Source organism: Podarcis pityusensis (genome assembly GCF_964106645.2).
Source record: "Podarcis pityusensis genome assembly, chromosome: 1".
NCBI lineage: Eukaryota > Metazoa > Chordata > Lepidosauria > Squamata > Lacertidae > Podarcis > Podarcis pityusensis.
Genome location: NC_138028.1, coordinates 79270753 through 79297012, shown reverse-complemented (window position 1 = coordinate 79297012; position 26260 = coordinate 79270753). Strand labels below are relative to the sequence as shown.

Below are 26260 nucleotides of genomic sequence, written 5' to 3'. Positions count from 1 at the left end.
CCAAGAGAGTGGGACCCTAAGCTCTAGCTTGTTTAGCTTATACCTAAATCCGGCACTGATACTATCTGCGTATCTTCGGCGGGGAATGTTCCTTATTCTGGAACTTCCCTCATGCCATTCTGTGCCTTATATTTTCACTGATCCTCAGGCGTTTTTAAGCGAATGTCCCCTTATTAAAAGAGAAAGAGAAAACCAGCAAAGCCCCTAGATTCTCAGCCGCTGCCTCAAGAAAAACAGGCGCAGGCTAGGAAAGGGAAGCGGCGTTTTAACAATTGCACATAAGTTGCCTCGTTTTGCTGATTAAAGGCGGCTGTGTGACTCTTGCCCTAATATCGAAAGGGGTGACATTGGGAAAGAAGAGGCGGGAAGGCTGAGTTCTTTTCCCTTCAGCGCCCAGCGTGAATCCACTCCGCTCAGAGATGCGAGCGGGCCGCGCGGCTTTTGCAGGCGCGAGGAGAAGCGCTGAGGGAAAACCGCCCGGAGGGAGATCCGCCCCCCTTGGCGGGGCTGCTTAGCGGCAAGCGGCTTTTCCCGCGCGCTGGCCCTCGCGGGCGCTTCTGCGCTTAAAACTCCCCGGCCAACGGCTCCTTGGCACCCCTTCGGCGAGCGCTGCTCATAATGCAGTGCTGATGATGGAGGGGAAAAGGCGGGAATCTGCGGAGGGGGAAGGTGAGGTGGCGGGGTGGCTGGCCCGCTTCAGCCACCACGGTTTAAAAGAATGTCCGCCGCCCGCTCGAGATGGCTGCGTGAGGGCTGCTTCTTCACCTTGTATGTTGCTGCCATCAAGTTCGTCCCAAGCCTAGGACACTGGTGTTTACAATAAGCAGACATGCCAAGGATGAACAACAAGTCTTTGTGAAATAGTTGTGTACACGCACGGGGGTGTCAGACCTGCAAAGTTTGAAGCACCCCTTACTCCACCATCTCTACATGGAAGCCACCCTTGGCCAGTGTTCTCAGATGTGTCAGGGCTAATAATAATAATAATAATAATAATAATAATAATAATAATGTTGCCCCAGCCACTCTGGGCAGGCAGGCTTTTCACCCACTCCTGGTGAAAAGGAGACACCATGAAGATTCAAACATCTTCATGCTGGGCCAATAAAGTGTGTGTGTGTGTGTGTGTGTGCGCGCGCATCAGTACAGGCGAACCTGTGGTCCTCCATTTGTTGTTGGGTAACAACTCCCATCAGCCCCAGACAGCAAAGTTTAAGAGCCAGGGATGAGGTGAATTCTAATCCAACAAGACCTGGAAGGCTCCAGGTTAGCCACCTCTGATATGCACCATACACAATATAGAGGTGCATCCAAAGCAGTAACACAGATCTATATTGCACTGTCGCTTGAGGCGAAGTAGAGGTGTGTGATTGCTTCAAATACAAGTAAATATACCCTTAATCTGTAATGTGTGAAGTAACCACCACAAAACATACTTTAAAAAATCTCTTTTGCTTCAGGTAGGCAAATGGGAGATCATAGGACAGGGTTATCCAGATGCAAACATACTATTTCAAAGTGGTACAGTTGTAAAAGCTTGATCTGAAATTTTTAGAAGGTCCGTATAATAGTTTACAATAACAAAAAACAAAAAAACACATTTATGCCCCTCGGCTGTACTTTTTGTTATCTCTTTATAATGTATATTAGCATCTTGCATCTAGTCTGCCAACAATACCTATTTGGCTTGCACAATAGGGTCTGTTTCTGATTTGGAACTGTATCTCAAAACTTTATATGTTTGAGTACTGAATGTGGAAATATTAAAAGGTACATTTATTATGAGTATAGTAATAGTAATGGGAAATAATTTCCCAAACTACATATGGTGATGTTTAAAAGACAAGTTCATACTAGTGTAAGAATATGTACTTTCTCATAATACATAGAAGTTTTTGTCACAATGGAAAAGTTTCAGGTATAGCTAAGGCAAATAGATAATTCATGTTCAAGTAACGGTGGTCTAATAAAAAACCATTTAAGCACTTCAAATGTATAGAAAAAGTTGCAACTCTATATTGATTGCTGTTGATAGTGTTTATATGTTTGAAGATCAGACATGCACAGCAGTACTACTGAAGAAAATATAATTAAGATCAGTTAAAGCAAATTGGCATTTGAATTTAACCAGTACGCCCCTAGAAGGTGGTTAAAAGTGAAAACACAAGTGGATGATTCTCCATTATGCCATTGAAAGTTTACATTTAAATTGGGAATTCTACTCCATGTTAGTTACTATCTGTAAAACCAAGGGTGAGTTTGTAGTGTGGATTTGCAGAGTGCAAGAGTGAGATCTTGTGTATACACCATCCTATATGTACGTGATCAGTGAGCATATGCTTAGAATTGGAGTCTTATGTTGGATATGATTTGTTGCTTATTTTTGTTTGTTTATTTTGAAGCTGAAACAGCTACCAAGATGAAAATTGGCCCAGGACAAATAGATGTCTCTACAGAGATCAAATACTACCAATCTGAAAGTTTAACTGTACCTATGGAAAGTCATATAACTTTTAGTAGAATTTCAAGAATAGATAATGGACTTGTGAAGACCTTTAATTCCGAAATTCTTAGTCCAAAGAATGATTTAATTAATAAACCAGTTGAAGAAGAATTCTATTCCGGTCAAGACACCTATTTAAGTTCTATGGCTGAAGCTGCACTGAATCGCGGGAAACATACTCTGAATAGAGAAAATGAACATGCAATGTTTGAAGTTAAAATGCAGCCATGTACACAAGAGTTTTGTGATGAAGTCCGTGGAAAATATCAGAAATTACCAGAAGCGACTCTTTCAGAAGTGACAACATGTACATATTTACCACAATTGCAACTGTGCTCACAGAATATCCATTTTCCATCTTCCTTAATGACAGAACATAGAGGTTCCATGCTATCTCTTGGCACCAGTACTGCTGATGGAGCAGTCAATACAAATGTAGAAATGATACCAGTAAGACTGCTTTTTTAAAATACAGTACCTGAATCATAATATATGTGCTTTGAATTAATCATTGCATTTTAGTTGCTTTAGATAAAAATTCAGCATCATTTAATGAAAATGTAGGGCAGCTTAGAAGTATTGCATTATGATACATGGGGAATATATCATGAATGCATTTTAGTCCTAATTAGGTACATTTCTAGCTCTTCATGTCCTGAGAATGGGAACAATACTGCTGTCCCACTAACAGTGATCCCACCCCAAGGAGCAAGGTCCAGCCTAAGAAGGAAAACAAACTGGACAAGACAATATTTTGGGATTTAAAATTGGCCACATACTCTGCATAGGCATTGGGCGTGTATCCCTCTCAGCCTCCTGATGGAAGGCTGAGGCATGACAGGATCGATCATGGGATATAGATAAGATTTGTTATAGTACTATTACAGTGTATATAATTTAACATTTTAAAATATTTATTATTATTACAGCACAAATAGTTTTGTATATTAAGTTTGAACAGTATGTTTGCTTTCCTAGGTACTGAAAACAATAACTTCAACTGCAGATGCAAAGAACTGTGACCAAATCAAAGGAATGATTAATAGTTCTACAATGTCACAAGCCATACCAGAGTGTTCTGGTGGTGAGTGTTTTTGAAATATCCTTTCATGTTTGCATCTTTTGTTTGTTTTTTTGTCCCAGATAATATTGCAAATTATTTGTGCAGGTGGGTTTCCACTTAATATGTTTTCTGGGTTGCTTATTATTATTAAAGATAAATCATTTTTACCTTTAGCTCTTTTACTAATTTAAAGGAATCAGAAATGGAGGTCTTTTGTTTACCAATTATTACATTAAAGGAAACTGTGTAACTTTTTGCCCTATATTTGCTGTTTACTGATTACAGTTGGAAACTTCACACTTGGCATCCAAGTTGTTTCAGTTGCAACTTGTTTTTTAAAGCTTCCAGGAATGGAAGGCACTTGCAGTGAATGTAGTTCTGTTTCAGAAATGGAAATGTTCTTTGTTCTTTTAACAGCTATGTGATGGATAGAGATCCATGTTAAACCTATTCTACTATGGAAATACAATTCTGGGGAAACTTGCACCTGTTGGCATTCAGTATGTCCCCTTATTTGCATGGAGTCCCTGATTTATCTTTGGCCCCCCCACTCCACCTGCAAAACAGGACACAATTTGCACAGGATACAAACCATATTCAAATATTATATGTGTGTGTGCCCTCATGAAAATCCTATCGGCATCCTGACCATCATTTACTGAAAAGTTAACAGCCATTCACTTTAAGCCTTAATTTTTCAGTATATTACAAAGTGTAATGGGGTGCCTTCATTTCTTCCTTAGGATGTTTTTTTTTGTTTCATTTTCAAATACTTCATATTTTCATTTGAATTTATATTCATTTGAAACTTACATTTCAAATGTATTTTAAAATAATTTAGATTGTTTTGTCATATAAAAATTTACTATAAAGAAATTACCCTAGTGAAACTCCTTTGAATGGATTTGAAATACAGTCGTACCTTGAATCCCAAACGCCTTGCAAGTCGAACGTTTTGGCTCCCAAATGCCGGAAGCCTGGAAGTGAGTGTTCCAGTTTGCAAATGTTTTTTGGAATACAAATGTACAATGTGGCTTCTGTAGCTTACGATTGGCTGCAGGAGCTTCTTGCAGCCAATCTGAAGCCGTGCATTGGTTTCCAAACGTTTTGGAAGTCGAACAGACTTCTGAAACACATTCCATTTGACTTTCGAGGTACCACTGTAAAGGGAAATGTGTTAGAATTGTACCTAGGAAGGTTGCCGTTTCTACTTGCTCTTCTTATTCTACACTCAATTGCTTATACTCAACTTCAAATGTTGTTGGTTTTATGAGTTATATTGTAACAGTCGTGGGATATAAACAATAATATTCTGATTAGATTGAATATTTAACATTGTCCACATAATTTTCTCTTCAACTCCATTTTGTGTTGCAGAATCATGCAACGGTATCACTGTTTCATCTCAGGATACTGCTGCTGTTTGTGATGAGATTGTAAGTATATACTATGTTTTACTACTTGTTAGGATAATGTGAGTTGGATCCACAGTGAGTTACATAGGCAGATGTCCCCCAAATTTTTGTCTGTCCCCCCTCCCCCACAACCTCTGCTTTGATGGTTTTGAATGGGTCAGCATAGCCAGACCCGACTTTTCTAGAAATGGATGAAGCCATTGTATGAATGAAAGTTGGGCAAAGACACTCCTGGGTACAGCTACCTCCTGAACATCCAGTTATTATGGGAAACAGGATGCCAGAGAAAAAGTACCATGGATGCATTTAGGACACAGACACAGAATTACTATCTGTATTGAATCCTTAGCATCCAATAAAATTGATTACTTGATACACCTTCTGTAATTTATTCATACTATTATTTAAATGACTCAAAGCAATGTGGAATGTAATTACCGGTATTTATTTCAGGTTATTTTTTCCCATCCTTTCTTAGTCCTTTAGATGTAAGTTGGGCTTTTAAAGATAGTGGTAATAATGACAATTTTAATTGACTATTCTATGTATCAATTTGATCATAATGTTTCCGATCAATTTAAGCAACTTCAATTATTTTTTTCAACACCAGCTTTTTAACAGTGCAACATACTGTAAGCATATCCTTTAAAATATGAAATTGATTATATTTCAGACTGAGGTCAGAGAAGCAGTTGTTAGCATTACAGCTAATAATTCAGATGAAGCAGTTTTTCAAAATTCAAATGGTGAAGAAATCAGCCATAACCTAGCAGCTTCACAAAATGCAATGGAGGAACCTACCTGTTCACAGAGAAATTATGCCAGTCCTCAAGTGGTAACTGCTGTATTTTTACGATATAATAACTTGCACAGGAAAACTTTGCCAATAGTTTTTTGTTGTCTATGTTTTTATTAGAATGAAACTGCAAGGCTCTTAGTAGAGTAGCTTCCTCTTAGTGGTGCCATGTAGACAGTAAGAAAACAATGACCATTTTATAGTTCTGTTTATAGTCTTGACTATATGTGTATGATTAGATGTTTCTTCAGAGCAGCCTGGACGTGGGTGGCACTGTGGGTTAAACCACAGAGCCTAGGGCTTGCTGATCAGGTCAGCGGTTCAAATCCCTGTAAGCTCCCATTGCTCATTCCCAGCTCCTGCCAACCTAGCACTTTGAAAGCACGTCAAAGTGCAAGAAGATAAATAGTTACCGCTCCGGCGGGAAGGTAAACGGTGTTTCCGTGCGCTGCTCTGGTTCACCAGAAGCGGTTTAGTCATGCTGGCCACATAACCCAGAAGCTGTACGCCGGCTCCCTCGGCCAATAAAGCGAGATGAGCGCCACAACACCAGAGTCGGTCACGACTGGACCTAATGATCAGGGGTCCCTTTACCTATATGTGTATGATTAGTTGCTTCTTCAGAGCAGCATTATGGACTGTCATCTACTTTACCTAATCTACCCTTCCCACCCAATATATTTCCTTGGCTTTGTTCCAAGTTCTTTTTCTCATCAACTGTTTCTGCTATATTACATTTTTAATTATTTAATGCACAATCCTAAGCAAGCTTACTCAGAAGCAAGATCCTCTAAATTCAGTAATAGTTCAACTTTCTTAGGCATTGGTTACTTAGGTCCTTTCAAATCTGGCTTCCAGGCAAGGTTTGGAATGGAGAACACTTCCCTGGATGACATGCCAGGGAATACTTCAGTACCATTGGCATTTGTATCCTTCTAAAGCAAATCACTAGGGTAGGACTTAGAGGCACAGTATGTTGTGTTTCTGCTCCATTCTGGGATAATGGATTCAGAATGTACTGCTGGGGGGGACTTCTATTCTACCCCTTGGTTGCTGGCTTCAACTTCTATCTTGTCTGTATGATTTTTAGCATTAGTTTAAAACTACTGGGATAAGCCATCTGATGGTTTAGACTTCAGTGTAATCAGTATGCTAATGGCATTAGTACGCTGATGACACACAGCTCTACCTCTCTTTTCCTTAACTTAATCCCAGGGAGGTAGTGGCAGTTATGAATGTGAAGGTTATTTTTGGGATTATGAAGGCAAAGAACTTGATGAAGTGCAGGGGTGCCAACTTGAATAAAATATTGGGCAGGTAAGCCCCACCCTGCATAATCCATCACATGACATGATGCATGCACACCATTTGAATGGCAATACCCCTCAACTTTGGGGGGGCCACCCCCTTAAATATTTTATGGGGGACGAAGCCCCCTTGGCCCTTCGGGTTGGCTCCTATTATAAAGTGGAAGTCCTGTTGGCTGAGAAATCCGACAGGTGTGCAGCTGGTTCTGGGTGGGGGATGCACTCCGCTGAAGCAGGAGTGGATAACTTTGTTCAGCCCAAGTGTCACATTCCCTAGTGAACAACCATCCAAAGGCCAAAGGCAAGTGGTGGGTGGGGAAATGGATGTTAATCTTATCTTTGTACAAACTAGAGGCTTGCCACACAAATGACAGAGCTATATCTCCATCCAGACAAGCAAGAGGCATTGTTACAGTTCAATGACATATTCAAGGTGGGGGTGGGGACAGAAACCTGGAGAATGGAATGAAGCAAGACCTGTGAGGTGTGGTCTGGGGAAGAGCCATGGCCAGAGGTTCCCAAGGGCTATAAAGTGAAGTATAGGGGCCGCATTTGACTCCCAGCCTGAGGTTCTCCAGCCTAGCCCAGCCCTGACAATTATGATATACCTGTAAATGTATTTGTTGAATGCCCTCCTGCAGGAAGTATGTATGGATCTTTCACTGTTGATTTTTAAGAAAAATCTTAAGATTTTTTAATTTCATACTTTTATTATGTTGTATATTAAGTTTTGATGCTCAATTTAAGTAGTGTGATATGGGTTTTAATCTGCTGGTTTTTTTTGTTGATTATGCAATTCAGATCATCTGCCAGTTGAAGGGTGGTACTCATATACTTTGTATAAACAATACAGACACAAGAGAATTAAAAGCAGTTCATTTGGTCCCCCAGTATCAAGACCAGCCTAAGTATCCTCAGACAGGTATTGAAATTTTGGAAAATATGAACAACATATATAATTAGTGAAAATAACAGAACAAAATGCATTGTGTTAGGGAAATCTGATTAGCAAAAATGTGGATTTGAGGAATATTTCATCTAAAAATGCGTATTTACACTAAAATGCTGACAAATTTTCATGAGAATTCAAAAAAATTAATTAATTACAAACTGATGTGGAAATGTTGAGACTCAAACTGAATTCCTGAGGGAATTGAAATTGACAGATTCATGCACCTTTAATCAGGAAACAATAATATTTATCCTGTCTTCACATCAGGGTAGTTTTGCTGAATTCCTCCACTTTTGTAAAATATATGTACTTCAACATATATTATGTTTTTGTTAAACACTATTGTTAATTCCTATATACTGTTGAAAACTGTCTTGAGCATCTTTGATCAGAACAAAAACAAAGAAATCCAAAGGTGCTTGAAATGAACACTTTGAGGGAACAAGCATAATACTGATGAGACTGCATTATAGTATTCTGATGGCACAGCCAGAGAGTGGACAAACACTAAGGACATAAAATGTAAATAATCACCTAAAGGTATGGATATGGGGAACCTGAATCATTGAAAAGATCCAGCCATTGTGAACATTCCCTTCACTAACTTCACCAAGGGATGTGCGGAATATGCTGAATAATTTTGCCACCCAGCCATGGAATGCTCAGGTGCCTTGTCTCATTGTTTTATTTATTGCCAATATAGATCCTGTGTGTATACTTTCAGCAAGCTTCATGATAGACAATATCCAGATGACATCTGTAAAACTCAAATATTCATAATCCATAGGGCAATTTTCTGGGGAAAGCACCAGGTTTTCTAAGTTATAAAATATAATGCTCTCAACATTGGGAAAATGCAGTATTCCCATAACAGAAACATGCAGTTAGGGAAGATGTCTAGACTGAGCTCAACAGTTTAGGAACAAAATAAGGACTTGGGCTACCATGGAATCTTTAAGTGTAGAAAGGCTCCTAGTAAATTGTGTATGCTTGCAAGGGGGAGTTCTGTCTGCATTTACCCAAACCATCCACATGATGTCACTGTTCAATCAACTATAAAGGAATCTGATAATTTTAATAGATAATTTTAATGATAATATTTCAATAAGCATTCTTTTCACAATATTGTTATATAGCAATCACTGTCTCTGAATGATGACAAAGGTAAAATCTGAGAAGGAGTCTTTCTTAGGTTTCTTCTCAAAATCTTAATTGTAAAAAATTTAATAATTGTACATATTTAAATTGCACTCAGACAATTTCTCCTCAAACCACCTGCAATAGCAGTAATGCAGTACATTTTAAAAATTTGGGCCTGAGACCAACAGTGCAATCTTATGCATGTCTACTCAGAAATAAGACCCATTGAATGGTAGTTCACTGTGCATCCAGACCAGAATTTTTTTTCATACAAGTTGCTATTAATACACAAGGAGGAAGTGCAGTCCACATCATATGACTTACAACCCTTTTCTATCTGTTTAAAGTACAAAGAAGCAAAAGCTTTTCTAAGACTAGACTTGCATTGCTAAATAGAAACATTTCCAGTTATTGTTGCACCCATTTTTCATTATTGGAAGGGGTTTTTTTATTTTGACCTTTAAAATTTTGACAATTACTGTTACACCCATACACAAGGACACCTTTAGCTTTTTAGAAGAAGAAGCCAAGCCAAGCCTTTTCATTATTCTCCAAACCACTATTTCAAAATAAACTCACTCTTTGCAGGACCCAATTCTTAGCATAGGGCACATATTTTTTGAGCTGGGGGAAGGGGATTAGATTTGCACAAAATTATATAAATATATAAAACGAAGCTTGATAGTCATGAACATGGAAGTGCATGTGAAAGTGAAATGTGCAAAGATATGTGTTGGGACAGCTAGCTGGAGATGCTTTAGAAACAGCCTCAGAAGCTTGGTCTCCAAACTGCTGCTGTTCCTACTTACTGAACATAAGCTGCTTTATGCCATCAAACCACTGGTTCATATAGCCATTTCTGCCTTCGGAGGAGAGGGGGTTGCGGGCGACCCCCTCCCCCCACGCGGGGGGCTGGCCTTATGCCCCCGCGAGACTCAGGTAATCCCCGGGCGTGCCTCCGACCTGACCCGCCAATCGGCGGGCCGGGGAGGCGTGGCCTGACCTATTTAAGGCCAGGTACGCCCGGGGACCGCCCTCTTTGCCCTTCGCCACCTGAGCGGATTTTTCGGATATTTTGCAGAGCGGTTCGTGTATTTCGGAAGCTTACCTTCGTCCTGTAATTTGGCGGTGTCACACGGAGGATCGCGGATAGCCTCAGCCGGTGCGTGGTAGGAATAGGCCAACACGAGCGTTCTGCAATTGCTGTGGTTTTTCCGGCTGGCGCTGCAGCTTAGGAGCTCGGCTCGCAGCGTCGGCGACGCGGTTCTCCTGCGGCTTGGGATTGATATTTCTATTCGGCGCTTCCCTATTAACGTTGCTTTCGGCGATTCCCTGTTCACGTGTTTTCCCTCGGAGGATTTGGTGCTGCGCGCCCCCGTTGCTGAAGGAGGAACCTCGGAGTCCCAGGCTTCAGAGTGCGGACAGCCGGAGATTTGAGGTTTGGCCGTGGGGTTCCTTCTGCCTTTATTTGCGGGCCCCTGTCCTTGCTGCTTGGGGAAGTCCCTTTATTTTAAGTGGGTATCGTTGTTCCCTTGCTGTGTTCCGGGAATATAGCAAGCTTGTTTGCTTAGCCGGTAGATTGTTTATTTGTTGTCGGGGGCAACCACAGCTTCCGAAGCTGTTGCGGTCGATCACGTGGTGCGGTCTCAGGGCGTCCGCCATTTTAAGTGAGGCATCTAGCGTTCAGCTCAATAGCGGGCGCCATCTTGTTTGGTCCACGTGGTCAGGCCCGAGCGGCCATTTTGGGGAGGGCAGGCGCCATCTTGGGAGGGCAGCTTTACCCTCAGATCTATAGCGGGCGCCATCTTGTTTGTTCCACGTGGTCAGGCCCGAGCGGCCATTTTGGTGAGGGCAGACGCCATCTTGGGAGGGCAGATTTACCCTTCGTTTACCCGCGATCCCCAACAGGCAATACAGCATCAGCGCTTAACAGCCTTTAACATCGCTTATCCACTTTACTTATTTTAATTCTTTTCGGCCCTTTGCTGTGTGTTTGGGGCTGGCGTCTGGGTGCTAGAACTCATAGGGTTTGTGATTTATTCTGCTGGTTTTACATTCTCCCCTTCCCTGCTTTTTCTAGCGCTTTTCTGACCCTTATTGGGAGGCTTCCTTGGGTCACTGGTAAAAGGCAATTGTAATTTCCTGGGCTGCTTATCAATCATAACTGTGTCTGTTTGAAGGCAGAGCAAGCATATCGGGGCACGTCTGCTCACACTATTAATACAGGATTACATTTCCAATACTAAAAATAAGCAAAGCAATAAACAGTAAAAATCCTGATAAGGTTTTATTTGTAAATCTGGCATTAGCTTGATAAATACAATACGCCAGGCATTGTATTTTACAATTCATTCGATCCTCCCCCGAACAAACGATTAAATAAATAAATAAATAAATAAATACAAATATTTCAAGGGGGAAAATTGTAATTAATACTTGGTATTGATAAACAGGTAAATACAATTGGTATATTGGGAACAGACTTACAATTAAGCTGAGCCTTGGCAGCAACTTGAGTACAGGAGGTAAATAAATAAATAAATAAATAAATACATAAATAAATAAAATTTAAATTCATAAATAAATAAATAAACAATAAAGAAAGAAATTAATTAAACAAATAAATATATATTAGAAATAAATAGATAAATACATAAATATTACATATTAAGGCGGGCAACTAGATAAAGAATTTATTTACTCCGTGGTTCCTGCATAGAGCCTAAAGGTTGTAGACAATACTGAGCTAGTCGGACTACTGGGCCGTGTGTAATTGCAAGGCAGTGCCATTTTGCTTTGTAAACCACTTTGAGTTCCCTCAGGTTCTGTATATACTTTGTCATGGCTTCAGGAGGAGAACAGCAGGCAACCACTTCGGGCAATCAGCAGGCACCTTGCGCAAGTAATGGTAGCGCGCAAGCAGCGGCCATGCCCTGTGACCCGCAGGCCTTCGCTCAATTTTTCCGGGCGTTTGAAACATTCTATAGGCAATGTAGGCCTGGGAATTTAGCTCCCCTCGTCCCCGACCCATCACAGGATGTTATTCCGGATACACCGCCCAGCAATCAAGGGCAGCTAGGAATGCCAGGACCAGCAGGGGCCAGTGCCCAAGCCGAAACGTCTGGTGCGGGTCGACCGAATACCCGTGCCCAAGCGGCCAGTTCTAGGAAGGCCAATCAAGGCACGGGAAAAGGTAAGGCACCGTCAAAAGTTCCTGGCAAGGGTAAGGTCACTTCCAAGGGTGCGAGCTCCAATACTTTCTCACAGGCGGTAGACATACCTAGTGTGTTTCAGGAGCGGCAGCCCCAGCATAGCTCTACCGAGGACAGTGAGAATTCCGGCTTGGAGGAAGAGCGCAGGGAACACCAAGTGGTTCAGCCGGTGGCCGAGGCGAATCCGACCACCGTCGAGGTCCAGGGCGGCAAATGGAAGTCTAAGAGGAAGCACACGTCCGCCAAGAAGAAGAGGAGCAGGCAATCCGAGACGGAAGATGAGACAGGTACGTCATCTTCTGATTCGGACAGCGACTGTCCCATGGATGGTTACTGGGGTTTGGGAGAAGGGAATCACGGGATTCCACTGTGGGCTCACGAAAGGAGGGCCAACTCTCACCGTAAAACGTTTAATGGAGTATTGGACTGGAAGGATGGGGCCCTGGTTGAGGATGTAAAGGTGGCCACCAATCAGTCCACCGATTTTATATTGGGGAATCATTTGTCTCAGAAGAAGAGGAATAAGATCCTCAATGGCGATTACGTGGACATGTTTACCCTGCTCCCTCCAACAAAGCTGTTAGGTAAAGGTGAAAAGAGGCGATCTTCTGGTAAAGGAAGATACCGGACCCCCAGGGCGGAGCGCACATTCGAAAACTGGCTAGACGGGTACCAAGTTTTCATGGGAGTTGTTTGCGCGGCGTATCCTCGGAGATCCATGGATTTGGTGGCCTATTTAGCTCATGTTAGGCGGGCTCACTCTCTCGCGGGGGAGCATGCCGCGTTAATGTATGACGAGAATTTTCGTAGAAATGCTTCTCTCCTCCCTACCACCCGATGGGACCTAATGGACCCTAACTACTGGGGCGAGGACGTTAACCCGTATATTGAAAAGAAAAACCCGGGATCGACATCGACCAAGGCTGGTAAGACAGAGGTGAAGCGGCGTCGCCTCTGCTGGGAGTTCAACAGAGGTGTATGCTCCAGACCCGCCTGTAAGTATTTACACGAATGTGACAGGTGCTGGGGTAATCACCCCGCCTCTTCCTGCTTTAAGAACAAACAGCAGCCCTTTCGGGGGGGCAGGGGGTACTTCCACAACAGCAATAGAGGTGCCCCCGGACCTTCAAACCAGGGACCCGGCAATCGCCAATAACCCGCATCTTGGCCTGGCCTTCTCACCCGTTCGTCTCCAGCCCCTCAAAACCCTTCTCGATCAATATACTAACCGCAAAGCCGCGCAATACCTGTGGGAAGGGTTTTCAGAGGGCTTCAGAATCCCAGTGGCTTTTCCCCCTAACACCGGGGATCCACAAAACCAAAAATCTGTTAGGGAAAGGCCCGATATTGTCAGGAAAAAAATTGACAAAGAAATTAGGGCAGGTCGGGTGGCTGGCCCTTTCGCCAAACCCCCGTTGGATGGTCTTCACTTATCCCCCCTGGGTATTGTACCAAAAAAGTCCCCGGGGGAGTTCCGCATGATACATAACCTCTCGTATCCTAGGGGAGGCTCAGTTAATGACGCGATTCCCCCTGAGCTTTGTACAGTCAAATATGCCTCCTTTGACCAAGCCGTAAAAATGATTCGTAGATTCGGTAAGGGTGCGCTCCTGGCCAAATGCGACATCGAGTCGGCATTCCGCCTCTTGCCTGTCCATCCAGCGGACTTCCGTTGGCTGGGCTTCAGATTCGAGGGGGCATATTTCATTGACAAGGCAATGCCTATGGGCTGCTCCATGGCTTGCTCAGCCTTCGAGTCTTTCAGTACGTTCCTTGATTGGGCCTTGCGCTTTAGGACAGGTTCGTCGGGCGTGTCGCATTATTTGGATGATTTCATTTTAGTGGCAGAGGACGTGCAGCGATGCTCCGCCCTACTGGCGGCGTTCACAGCCCTGGCCGGGGAGCTGGGAGTTCCTCTAGCTGCAGATAAAACGGAGGGTCCAGCCACGTCCCTGGTCTATCTAGGCATTGAGTTAGACACCGTCGCCCAGACATCCAGACTGCCCAGGGAAAAACTGGACGCACTGAGAGCTCTAATACAACAGCTAATGCCACTTAGGAAAGTTACCTTAAGGCAAATTCAATCCCTGCTGGGGCACCTAAATTTCGCCTGCAGGGTCGTGTCCCCGGGTCGCCCCTTTTGCGGCCGCCTAGCCAGATTGTCTGCGGGGCTCAGGGCCCCACAGCATAGGGTGCGCCTCTCCAAAGAAGTCAAGGCGGACCTGGGCATGTGGCTTCAATTCCTCGACAAATACAACGGAATATCCTTATGGCAGGATTCCATGGCTCTCGGTGCCGATTTCCAAGTCCACTCGGACGCAGCAAGTTCACTGGGTTTCGGAGTTTATTTCAGGGGTCAGTGGTGTGCCCAAAAGTGGCCTGCAGACTGGCAGGGACAGCCCATTACTCGGGACCTTACCTTCCTGGAGTTTTTCCCCATCGTGGTAGCCGTGCATCTTTGGGCAGAGCAGTTCCGCAATCGCAGGGTTTGTTTTAACACAGATAACCAGGCCGTAGTAGGGGTCCTTGCTAGGCAGTCAGCGCGTTCCACCAGGGTAGGAAATTTGTTGAGGTCCTTTGTCCTCCTTTGCCTGGAAAAGAATATATATTTTTCGGCCAAATTTGTGCCCGGCACCAATAATGATATAGCGGATGCTCTGTCTCGTTTCCAGATAGAGCGCTTTCGCTCACTAGCCCCGGACGCGGAGCAATCATCGATGTCCTTCCCAGAGCATCTCTGGAGCCTTGGGAACAGGAAGTGATGAAGGGAGTATTCGGTGCAGTTGCCCCCTCCACAATGAGATCCTACACCAAGGCTTGGGCAGATTTTTTAAAGTTTCGTGGCAAAATGCACAGTTCCAGGCAGAATTCAATTCCTTCAACTAGGGAGGTCCTCCACTACCTAACCCATTTGAAGGAGTTGGGCCGGGCACCAAAGACTCTCAATATTCAGTCCGCGGGAATTTCTTATTTCTGTAAAGCATTTTTTGCCACGGACCCGTGCGCACAGTTTATCGTACGCAAGACTTTGGAGGGTTGGCGTCGACAACACCCCCCCGGAGCCGACAAGAGGCGGCCCATAACTTTCGACATTTTGGTCCGGATACATAGGAAATTGCGGGAAATATGCTGGTCTAAGTACGAAGCCCGCCTATTTTCCGCCGCCTACTCCATAGCCTTCTTTGGTGCCCTGCGCATCGGCGAGGTAGTCTGTGAAAGTGGAGTCGCCCGCGACCAGAGAGGCATCCTTTTAAGTGATTTGACCCTTTCCGAGGCCGAATTAATAATTCAAATACGCAACTCTAAGACAGACCAACGGGGTAGGGGGGCCCTTTTGAGGTTGCCAGCCGCAGGCGCTAGTGGCCCCTGTCCGGTTAGGGATATGAGGCGTTTTCTCTACCTAAGACCCAATGGCCCCGGCCCCCTGTTTATTCACGCGGACGGATCGCTTTTGGCCAGGCATCAGTTTACACGGGTGATGCGCTTGGCGTTGGCAGCATGCGGGCTGCCCGCTGCCGAGTTCGCAGCTCACTCTTTCCGGATCGGGGCGGCAACCACGGCTATGCACATGGGGCTCTCGGCAGAGAGGATAAAGGACTTAGGGCGCTGGAAGTCGGATGCATACAAAGCCTACCTGAGAAAGAACCTTTGACTAGCGATCGTTCTCCTGACCCCGGTTTCTATGTCTATTTACTTTACAGATTACAAGCGGGTGCGCATTTGGTTGGTGGGCCACAGCATCGTGTACTGGGCCAAGAACCGTGCCATGGCTACCGGGTTGGGTCCAAACTTGAGCTTACCGGAGAATGTGGAGCTGGTGTGGATAGACCGAAGGGGCATGCGCTGGAGTGAATTCAAGCAAGCTGTATTGGCAAGAGCCGCCCTGGATGGCCCCCCTGATGCTCTGGTCGTTCAGTTGGGGGAAAACGACCTGGCCTACCGCAAAGCTATTGACTTGAGATGGAACATTTTTGATGACTTTGCTGAGCTGAGGGCAGCTTACCCTAATATTGCTATCTTGTGGTCCTCGTTGCTTGAGAGAAGGACCTGGAGAGATTGTGTGAGCCCGGTTGGAATCAATAAGGCAAGAAAGGTCTTGGAACGGGCCGTGGAGCGTAGAGTGGTAGCTCTGGGTGGGTGTGTCATCAGACACCCTGGCATCCAGTTCAGCAACGAGGCCCTCTACAGATGGGATGGCGTGCACTTGTCAGACTCTGGGAACGACATTTGGCTTAGGGACATCATAGCAGGGATTAGGAGTTGGTTGCAGGCTTGAAGGTATTGGCGGCGAGCTTCGCTCGAGTGGCGGTTAGGCATTGGCAGGGGTTTATTGTTATGCAAATGTCTGGGGGGGAAGGAAGCGCCATCACCTTCCCCCATGGAAAGGGTAGTCCGGTAGAGGACTCCGGGGGGCGTTGCCTTGTCCGAAACCTAGGGAGGTAAGGGCCCCCGGCACGCCCCCGAACGGTGACACCCGTGGGATCCTAGTTGGCGTACTTCAACAGGACTCCCACGGTTTGTGGTTAACCCTTCCCGGGTTGAGTACCGGGTAGTCGATAGGAGCCAATGCCTAAGGCCAATACCTTTCAACTCTGTAATCAATAAAGTTGTGGCCTTTTTATGCCCATTAACCTTATATAATGTGTCCAGTGTCTTGTTTTCACATGGGGGAGGGGTCTTGCCACGCAAAGCCATTTCCGCCTTCGGAGGAGAGGGGGTTGCGGGTGACCCCCTCCCCCCACGCGGGGGGCTGGCCTTATGCCCCCGCGAGACTCAGGTAATCCCCGGGCGTGCCTCCGACCTGACCCGCCAATCGGCGGGCTGGGGAGGCGTGGCCTGACCTATTTAAGGCCAGGTACGCCCGGGGACCGCCCTCTTTGCCCCTCGCCACCTGAGCGGATTTTTCCCATCCCACCCACCCTTTAGGCGTAGCTAGCTTTGACCTTGCTATGGACTCCGGTTGGTCGCCGTAAGGGGCCTGGTAGGAATTTTTCCAAGTTGGCGCACTGTCAGCCTTTTGGTTTTTTCGCCTACCTCGTAGCAATCGTCACAACTTCACAGTATTTGGCGGTTAGGCATTGGCAGGGGTTTATTGTTATGCAAATGTCTGGGGGGGGAAGGAAGCGCCATCACCTTCCCCCATGGAAAGGGTAGTCCGGTAGAGGACTCCGGGGGGCGTTGCCTTGTCCGAAACCTAGGGAGGTAAGGGCCCCCGGCACGCCCCCGAACGGTGACACCCGTGGGATCCTAGTTGGCGTACTTCAACAGGACTCCCACGGTTTGTGGTTAACCCTTCCCGGGTTGAGTACCGGGTAGTCGATAGGAGCCAATGCCTAAGGCCAATACCTTTCAACTCTGTAATCAATAAAGTTGTGGCCTTTTTATGCCCATTAACCTTATATAATGTGTCCAGTGTCTTGTTTTCACATGGGGGAGGGGTCTTGCCACGCAAATCTCAATATATTGCAGCAGCAATCCTGCCTTTCAGGCAGTCTCTCCAATTTGTATTTGGAAATATCAGGAGTTGAACATGTATATTTTGCATGCAAAACATGGCTTTACAACTAAACTACCACCATCCTGGGCTTCTGGAGCGTCTTGTGTGTTTTTTTGCCCTCTGTAGCATCTTTTCTTTTTATATTTGTGTGAAATAAATGCAGCTTGGTTTGGAAAGATAAATATATGGAAAATGTCAAACTTCTTTAGCATAGTTAAAAACTTAATTATTTCTAAGTTTTATTTATGCTAAAGAAGTAACTGTTTACATCTCTTAGTTCCTCTGAAATGTAGATCATTTATCCAAATATGTATTTGATTAAATCTATACATTGCACTAACCTAAATGAAATATTTTCTTATTAGATGCAAGTAATTCTGTAACATCTGTACTGGGACAGTTGTTACCAGTTGGAGGTAAACTGAATGTCTGTGCACAAGAGGTAAGTGTTACTTTTGCCCTCAGATAAGAGTTTTTAATTTGACATTCTCAAACTGCATATCATGCGTCTTTCTCTGTCTACCAAGGGATATGCAGATTGTGCATATGTTTTAATACCCAACCATTGCCTGCTTTGATGCCTTGTCTCATGTTTCTGCTTTGTTGCTACAGGCAGGCCTTGTTAGAATGGGCCATATTCAAAAAACCTGTTGTGCTAGTGGAAGCTGTTGCAAGGATTCCTGATAACGCAGCAGGAATTCTGCCCCTCTCTTCCCTCTGTGCTCCCCAAATCTCCTCTGGAGGGTTGGGGGGTGTTATGAGGCATGCATCTGAACCCACATGGCCTCAATGTACTGCTCAGGGGATTGGAACCTTTTGCATGGAAGGAGTGCATGTGTCCATTAAAAATGGGTGTATAGCTTTAACCCTTATACCTAATAAATAACTAATCATACCAGGAAGTAGAGAAAGATTGGTCTATTTCACAAAAATGAAGAGACGGAGTTAGAGTTGCCATACATCCGGAATTTCCCAGAGACACCTGGAATACTGTGGTTGAATTGCAAAAAACAACAACTTTTGTGTCCAGATTTTCACTTTTTGAAATATGGCAACCCTAATATAGATGCTGCTTCAGACAGCACGGTTATACATATACACAAGCATTTAATACATTCATTAGGCATACACAAACATTAGATCTAAAGAATAAAAGTCTGTTACTAATCCAAAGCCTGCAGGGTATGTGCCACAGACCCACAATAAAAAGAGAAGACTATATGGGAGAGAGAAAGATACCTGATCTGGAAACAAGCAGATTGCAAAATCAAGGATGGAGATCTGTGTCTCCTGTGATAATTATTAGGAGCAACAAGGCAGCCTTTTTTTTTTTGTACTAGTGCTCCAAAATTTGGAGCTGGTCCCAGTCAGCAACATGAAAATAGTGTCAATACTTAAGAGTATAAATTAAACGCAAATATCAATCCTAAAATACAATTTTTCTTAAAGTATATTTCACTTTTCCATGACTTGTTCTAACATTTATGAAGGTGATTTATAAATATTTTATCTTGATGATTTAATCTATTTTTATAATCTTTTTGTTTTTTAAATGTATATAAAAAGTTGACAAATGCAAATGGAATATCTGGTTTGTATTTTGAGCAGCTTGATAATGGATCCATATATACATGCCATTCAGATAAAAATCTTCAAGAGCCAACAAAACTGACCTTAGTTGGGTAAGACAGTAATATATATATATTTGTTAATATATTTAATAATAAGACATGGTATTTATACAAATCCCTACAATACTGAAAAGCTCTATACCCTAGTCAGGCTAGCTTTGTCTGTTACCTCCAGATTTCAGATCTAATTGGTAACTGTTAAATATTATTTATTTTTGTAAAACTACTCACACTCTACTAATGGTGTTAGTATTTAAAATATTCAAATCTGTTGATTGTGTGGAGTAGGTGTACTTAATTGGTGTTATCAAAAAGATGAGATTTGACCCTAAATTTATAAATAAAATATAACAAGTATATAGTGCTTTGTTTGATAAAGTGAGAATAAATAATCTTGATTTTAATCAAATTAGTCCACAGTTGGGGATGAAGCAAGGCTATCAACATTCTCCTCTTTTGTTTGTTTTGGCCATTGAACCCTTGGCACAACATATTCAGCATAATCCTGAGGAGGTGGTGATGGGAAACGGTCCTTCTGTTGACTTATATCCAGGTGCTACCTAGGTTGATTTCCTGCTCCTTCAGAAGCCTCCCATCCCATCCTACTTTGTTAGGAGGGGCTCCAGCCCACCAGAGCCATTGGGAGCTGCAGTGGGGGAGGAAGGATAAGTTCAGTTTATTTTAGGACCTGATGCATTATGTTTCCCTCTGTATAACAGATTGAATGATGATTTGTTCAAGAGATTCATTACCCTTACAGCAAGTGATGTGGAGGACTTGAGATAGCAAAACAAGGTTCTGTGAATGAAGTCATAGTTAGGAGTCCCATTTTTCACACTTTTTCCACCAGTAAATGGGTGTAATCTCTAATAATCTTCCCAAGACATTCAATATATAATTTTTAATTATATATCTAATAATGTGCTTCTTTTTTAAAAAAAATTGCAATGCCTAGGTTACCTTGCAGCTCCTGGGATACAAAGTCAAAAAAGCCATGCAACTGCACTAAATCACAGTGTCTCAAATTGTAAGTAAACGAAATATTGAAGTATCTATTCTTAGTGTAAAAAAACTCCAAATGTAATTAATTTATTCCTGCCATATGTATTAAACTGAAGCCATGGCAGTAAACAGGACTTTGATATCGAACAGGATATTAATTTACCACATCTGAAGCTGCATTTTTCTCTTCTTTTTATGCACAGTGCTTAGCCTGATGCATACAAAGTAATGCCTGGAAGATACACTTTTGGAAGCATGTTGAAAAATAAGGCAGCACAAAAAAATAGATACCATGACAAAATAAGTGTATCTCTAGTTGTTCATAGTACTATATAAAGATAATATAGAAAATAGAGGTTCTGAGCCATTATGTTCCTTGCTTTCTTCTAGCATTGTAATAGTAATTTTTTTTAAAAAAATTGCTTTTATATACAAAATGCATGTTGAAAATGTATCAGCCTTTTTTATCTGATATTCATTCGTTTTCCTCTGCCACTCTTTAGTAGGTATCTTGAGTAAAGGTTCATGTAAATGTTTACATACGGAATGGGAAGATTACTTAATTACTTGCATTAAATAAGACATAAATAATGCTGCTTTAGAATAAAAAGGAGACAGAAAATATCTAGAAGGGAAACTAAAGAGAATGGGATCAGCAATCTCCCATTGTAAGCACTTGCATGAAATGTTGGTTGCTGGATTGGTTGCAATCTTCAGAACACCAAAAAATTGGGGACAGAGAAAAACAAAATCATAGAATGCACAGATAACCACATGACTACATGAACCATCCTTGAAAATGATGAACTATAAAATGTATTTCATCTGCTGCCTTTGTTAATCACAGATACTGTGATTGCTTTGCCAATGGTGATTTCTGCAGTAACTGCAACTGCAATAATTGTTATAACAATCCACAACATGAACTAGAGAGGATTAAGGCAATTAAGGTAATGCAAGTATTATTATCTACTTTTTATTATATCTCCTGTGTTAATTACTGTCCTGTTTCCTAACAAGAGACGAAGGAGAAATCTCCTCAGCAAGGGCTAAAAAGCTGGCAGGGGTCAGCAAACTTTTTCAGCAGGGGGCCGGTCCACTGTTCCTCAGACCTTTTGGGGGGCTGGACTATATTTTGAAAAAAATAATGAATGAATTCCTATGCCCCACAAATAACCCAGAGATGCATTTTAAATAAAAGTACACATTCTACTCATGTAAAAACACACTGATTCCCAGACCGTCCGCAGGCCGGATTTAAAAGGCGATTGGGCCAGATCCGGCCCCTGGGCCTTAGTTTGCCTATCCTTGTCCTAGAGATACATGGAAGGGACCTCTTTACCATAGCCATACTTTTAGATTAGGGTTGGCTGAGCAATGCACAGAGCTGATGAGCCAAAGACTAGAAGATTGATAGAAATGTGCCCACAAGCCTCTGAGTTCATTTAAGTATCTAATGTGTACATGATGGGAAAGAGTGTGTGGTTTTGAGATTTGCTTGACATTTTTATTGGAAGGACTGTACCCTAGTAGCTCTAGCGGAATAGCCTCCACAGATGACAACATACAGTGCTGTAAGTACATCTTGTCTCATGTTAACAGGTGGACCATATAAACAAGAACTTCTTTGATTGCTACCACCTGTAAAAAATAATTAATATGCCTTCAGAAAAGCATAGTTTTGAAATAAAGTAAGCTATAAAAAGGTAAAAAAATGAATTTTTTTCAATTTGAATGTCTTCTAAAAAAATATTTGTTTTAGGCTTGTCTTGACAGAAATCCGGAAGCTTTCCTGCCAAAGATTGGAAAAGGGAAACTAGGAGATATCAAGCCCAGACATAATAAAGGATGTAATTGTAAGCGGTCAGGGTGCCTAAAAAATTACTGTGAATGCTTTGAGGTTTGTTCAGTTAAATTTTCTAATTCTGCTTTATAAAAATGTGTAACAGTGGTGGGATTCATCCAGTAATATTGTAGGCACTTAGAAACTTTATCTGAGGGGAAACACCCGTAGAGTGTGCTCCTCATGGAAAACTGCAGGCTCTAGCAGCAGGTGCAAAGTTTAAAAGCAGCTAGAATATTGGGTGGCCACCTGCAAAAAAAGACAGGGCTTTTGTATCTTTACAGCAGGTGAAACTTTTCTTCTACATCTACGCAATTATTAAAGGTACAAGAGCCCTGTCTTTTGCATCTGCACTAGAAGAAAGGTAAACGGAAATATGCTGGCAAAATGAAGAGAGCATTTCCTATTCCGCCATGCTGGTATGATATATTTTACAAAGCAGTATGTGAGGGTTGTACAAGAAACCAAAGATGCTTCTTTGATGATTGAAGTGATGAGTACCAGTATATCTTATTTATTTTTTAGTTATTTAACAAAATCTGTATCCCTCTTAACTGTAAATACAACTCGGAATTTTACAAAGAATACAAAATGCGCATTCAATTTGTCAATGAAATCAACTTTAGGAGAACCCAGAAAAAGGTCCTTTCTTATGGCACCTGAAGGTAAATGTGATACACATGAGTATTAAAGGTAGGAGCAGAAAATCCAAGACAGATACTAAGAGCAGATTCATGGATGAGTCCCATACAAGACTTTTATAGGTCAAACCCAGTGCTTCAAATTGTTTCCGGAAACAAGTTTGATACTTGATTTGTGCCTATGGAAATAATTAAGCTTTTCTTTTTTTTTTTAATGCTAGCCAGTGTCAGTCAATCTGGGTCCATATTCTAAACTAACTGACATTTCTTAGTATTCTTCAAAGAGAACTCCACATACAACTAGGAGTAGTGAAATATAGTTTATCACACTATAATATTCTTTGTAGCAATTACCAGTGATCTTGAAAGCATACTTCCAAGGAATCATACACAGGTGGAATCTACACACATTAAAACCGTTCTGAAAATGTTTTTTTAAAAATCTTTTTTTTTAAAAAAAAACCCAAAACATTGAATTTTCCATAAGATTCACCATTGCCACCTAGTGTCAAATTGCATATTGCACTTAAAATGTTTTATTTGCTGCTGTGTGGCTGAGTCCTTGTATTGTAGCAGAGCCAGATCTTATATTATTTAGTAGTATTGAGTATTATTTAATTATGAATTAGAACATTTTGCATCCTCTAGGCTAAAATCATGTGTTCATCTATCTGCAAGTGTGTTGGTTGCAAAAATTATGAAGAAAGCCCAGATCGAAAAACACTAATGAATATACCAAACTATATGGAAATTAAAAGTTATGAAGGAAATGATTCTGTATCATTTTCTAATTTTGAAATATTATCCAAAAGCAGAAAAGACAGGTAAATATTCAGGATTACCTATGTGATGTCCACTTTTTATCTAAGGTATGTATCTTAAAATAGCAAACTGTTTTATATGCCATAGCACTGATTTTAAACATATATGTAACGGCCTAGTTGTCTGTCCCTCTCAACCTTTGCTTTCTCCTTTCTAGATGCTCCATCTTACCTATAATTATTCTGTCAGAGCTTAGTAACTTGTTTCAGCTACACAGGTTACTGCTGAGGTGAAGGTTGTAGCACTGACTCTTTGGTACCAATATATGTTTGGCGTGTTTGTTTTTGAAGCTGAGTAAGCAACATACGCTTTAATTTCAGGCAGTCGAATGTGTGTAGCTGGCAAGTGGGCAGCTTTGCTAAAATTGTGATAGCAGGCTTGTAGACAAGCCTTCAAAACTTCATTGTACAGCAGATTTTTATTTACTAATGACGTGCACCAGCAAGGGAAGCACTGCAGCAGGGCTTTTTAAAAACCTATTGAAATGGACAGAGTAGTTTATTTGGGAATGAAAGTGTCATGCTTGGTATACAGTATAAGGAATATTTTTTTAACAGCTCATTTACTGTTTATATATGTTGCCTGTCTAAAGGCTGACCTACACATTTGGCAGCAACCTAGCTCTGCTGCTGGCACCACCAGCACTGGCACCCATTGCTATGCTTCATGAGCTCTTGTGAGATTTTGGTGAGGAAGCACTGGAAATTAGCGGTGCAGGTGGTGGGGTGGGTAGGGCACATGTCCTGGCACCACCTCAGGGGGTTCTGCCTGAGGCGGCTGTTTTATTCTGCTATTGGGATGGGAGAGGCCGGTAGCTTTGTGAATCTAGGTGGTTTCCAAAGAGTTGAAAAGTAGCCTGAGTAGGGCATGATTCGCAGTGAAGAAATGAGAGGTGAGGATGAGTGCTTAATCTTTCACCTGCCTTTTGCTTCTGCCCTGCACTTCAACCCTCTGGTTGCTTTTCCTTCCAGGATTCCAACCAGAGAAAAGTGGCTGGAACGAGGAAGTTGTATGGGGAAAATGAAGCACTGTTAAATAGACAATAATTCAACAGATTAAGCCTTTTGTAATGAGGAAATAAAATTTTGGGGAAAACTTCACCTTCTAACATTGAAACATTATTAGTTGTAGGTAGCCCTTTATTTATTTCAGTCCCTCCACACACTTGCAAAAGAAAAAATAAGAATGCATATGGGACAAAGCATATGCAAATTTGTGCCCTTTCCTGGATTTGAAGGCCAAATGCAAAAAAGTGTACCTGGCACAGAAAATCCTGTTTGAAAACCCTGAAAAGTTCAGCCATGAGTAAATTGGTGACTTATCTTTTTCATTAATTTACTTATTTTAAAAGTATATATTGGTTTTTTTGTTCCAATAGGCAGTCTAGTACGTGTATATCATGGGAAGTGGTTGAGGCAACATGTGCCTGTCTTCTTGCTCAAGCTGAAGAGGCAGAAAAAGAAGCTTACTCTATTTGCCTAGCAGAACAAATGATCTTAGAAGAATTTGGAAGATGCTTATCACAGATTCTGCACTCTGAATTTAAATCCAAAGGGCTGAAAGTTGAATAATCTGCTCTGGATACAAATGCACAATGAACTGCAGTAATGCTTGAAATAGCCTTTGGTGTTGATAATATTGATAAAAAACAACTTACCATTCTTATTCTCATATCATTGCTATTTTTTATTTCCATATAATGCTAGTAGTGGCCAGGATGGAGCTGCATTGCTTACCTGGCTTCCCAAGCCAAAGGTCATTTTAAGTAACCAAGACAGGGAGTAGGGTGGCAGTAGGGAGGTCAACATGGTGCAGGTTAATATTCCAGATTAACAGTATAATTAAAAGCATGTAAACTAAATTATTTTGATTTATAAATTAAAATTTCTCATCTTTCTGCTACTATAGGCTCAAATAGATTAACAAACACAGATTTAGATGTATTCCAGATAACTGGCTTATGGAGCACACATTATATAATTTCTAAATTACTCTGAATTAAATTTGATTAGATGCAAGCTCAATACATGAAAATAATTCCTAGTTAAAATATTTTTGTTTGAGTCAAGGACACTCACTCAAAACTTCCCTCCAAGTTTAATCATTTCACAGATTTAAATGAAAATTAGCCTGATTAATGGTGCCATAAAAATGGGAGTGCCTCAGATGTAATTTGGTTTCTATTTATCTTAGTGTTGAATTGTTTTAAAAGATTGCTTTTCATTTACTGTACTTTACTAGTTTTGTAACGTGGAAAACTGATAGAAATTTTAGCTAATGCAACCCTTTATTAAGAATTTTTTTCTTGTGCTAAAAGAGGAACATGCAGTAGATGTGAAAGTAAAACATTGAATTCATGACATGTGAGTCACAATCCGAATGATTTGCACCTCTGCGTAGCAAAACTTGCATTAAAGTTGGTGTTTAGTAAATATA

At 42.1% G+C, this 26260-nt stretch overlaps 1 protein-coding gene across 6 annotated transcripts; it reads left to right on the top strand.

Annotated features, from left to right (window-relative positions):
* The first annotated feature begins 20 nt into the window (after positions 1–20).
* TESMIN (testis expressed metallothionein like protein) lies at positions 21–26260 on the top strand. Of its 6 annotated transcripts, none has more exons than XM_081012644.1 (13): positions 26–768; positions 2403–2953; positions 3482–3587; positions 4944–5002; positions 5655–5816; positions 7886–8006; positions 18251–18327; positions 19494–19567; positions 20472–20543; positions 21366–21468; positions 22281–22418; positions 23651–23871; positions 25203–25334. In XM_081012644.1, exons 1-12 carry the CDS (start codon positions 630–632, stop codon positions 23828–23830), a joined length of 1782 nt encoding a protein of 593 aa, XP_080868770.1. In that variant the 5' UTR covers positions 26–629; the 3' UTR covers positions 23831–23871; positions 25203–25334. The 6 variants fall into 6 exon arrangements, with proteins under 6 accessions (XP_080868771.1, XP_080868772.1, XP_080868770.1 ...); XM_081012641.1 differs by having other exon boundaries at positions 28–768; positions 23651–23826; positions 25203–26260; XM_081012642.1 differs by having other exon boundaries at positions 31–669; positions 23651–23826; positions 25203–26260.

Bases quoted from the DNA above. Each gene is read 5' to 3' on its own strand.
- TESMIN (XM_081012641.1), top strand. From the start codon at position 630: ATGATGGAGGGGAAAAGGCGGGAATCTGCGGAGGGGGAAGGTGAGGTG. The intron at 5,817-7,885 runs GTAACTGCTGTA...TATGCAATTCAG, and splicing joins ATTATGCCAGTCCTCAAGTG to ATCATCTGCCAGTTGAAGGG. The intron at 20,544-21,365 runs GTAAGTAAACGA...TGTTAATCACAG, and splicing joins AAATCACAGTGTCTCAAATT to ATACTGTGATTGCTTTGCCA.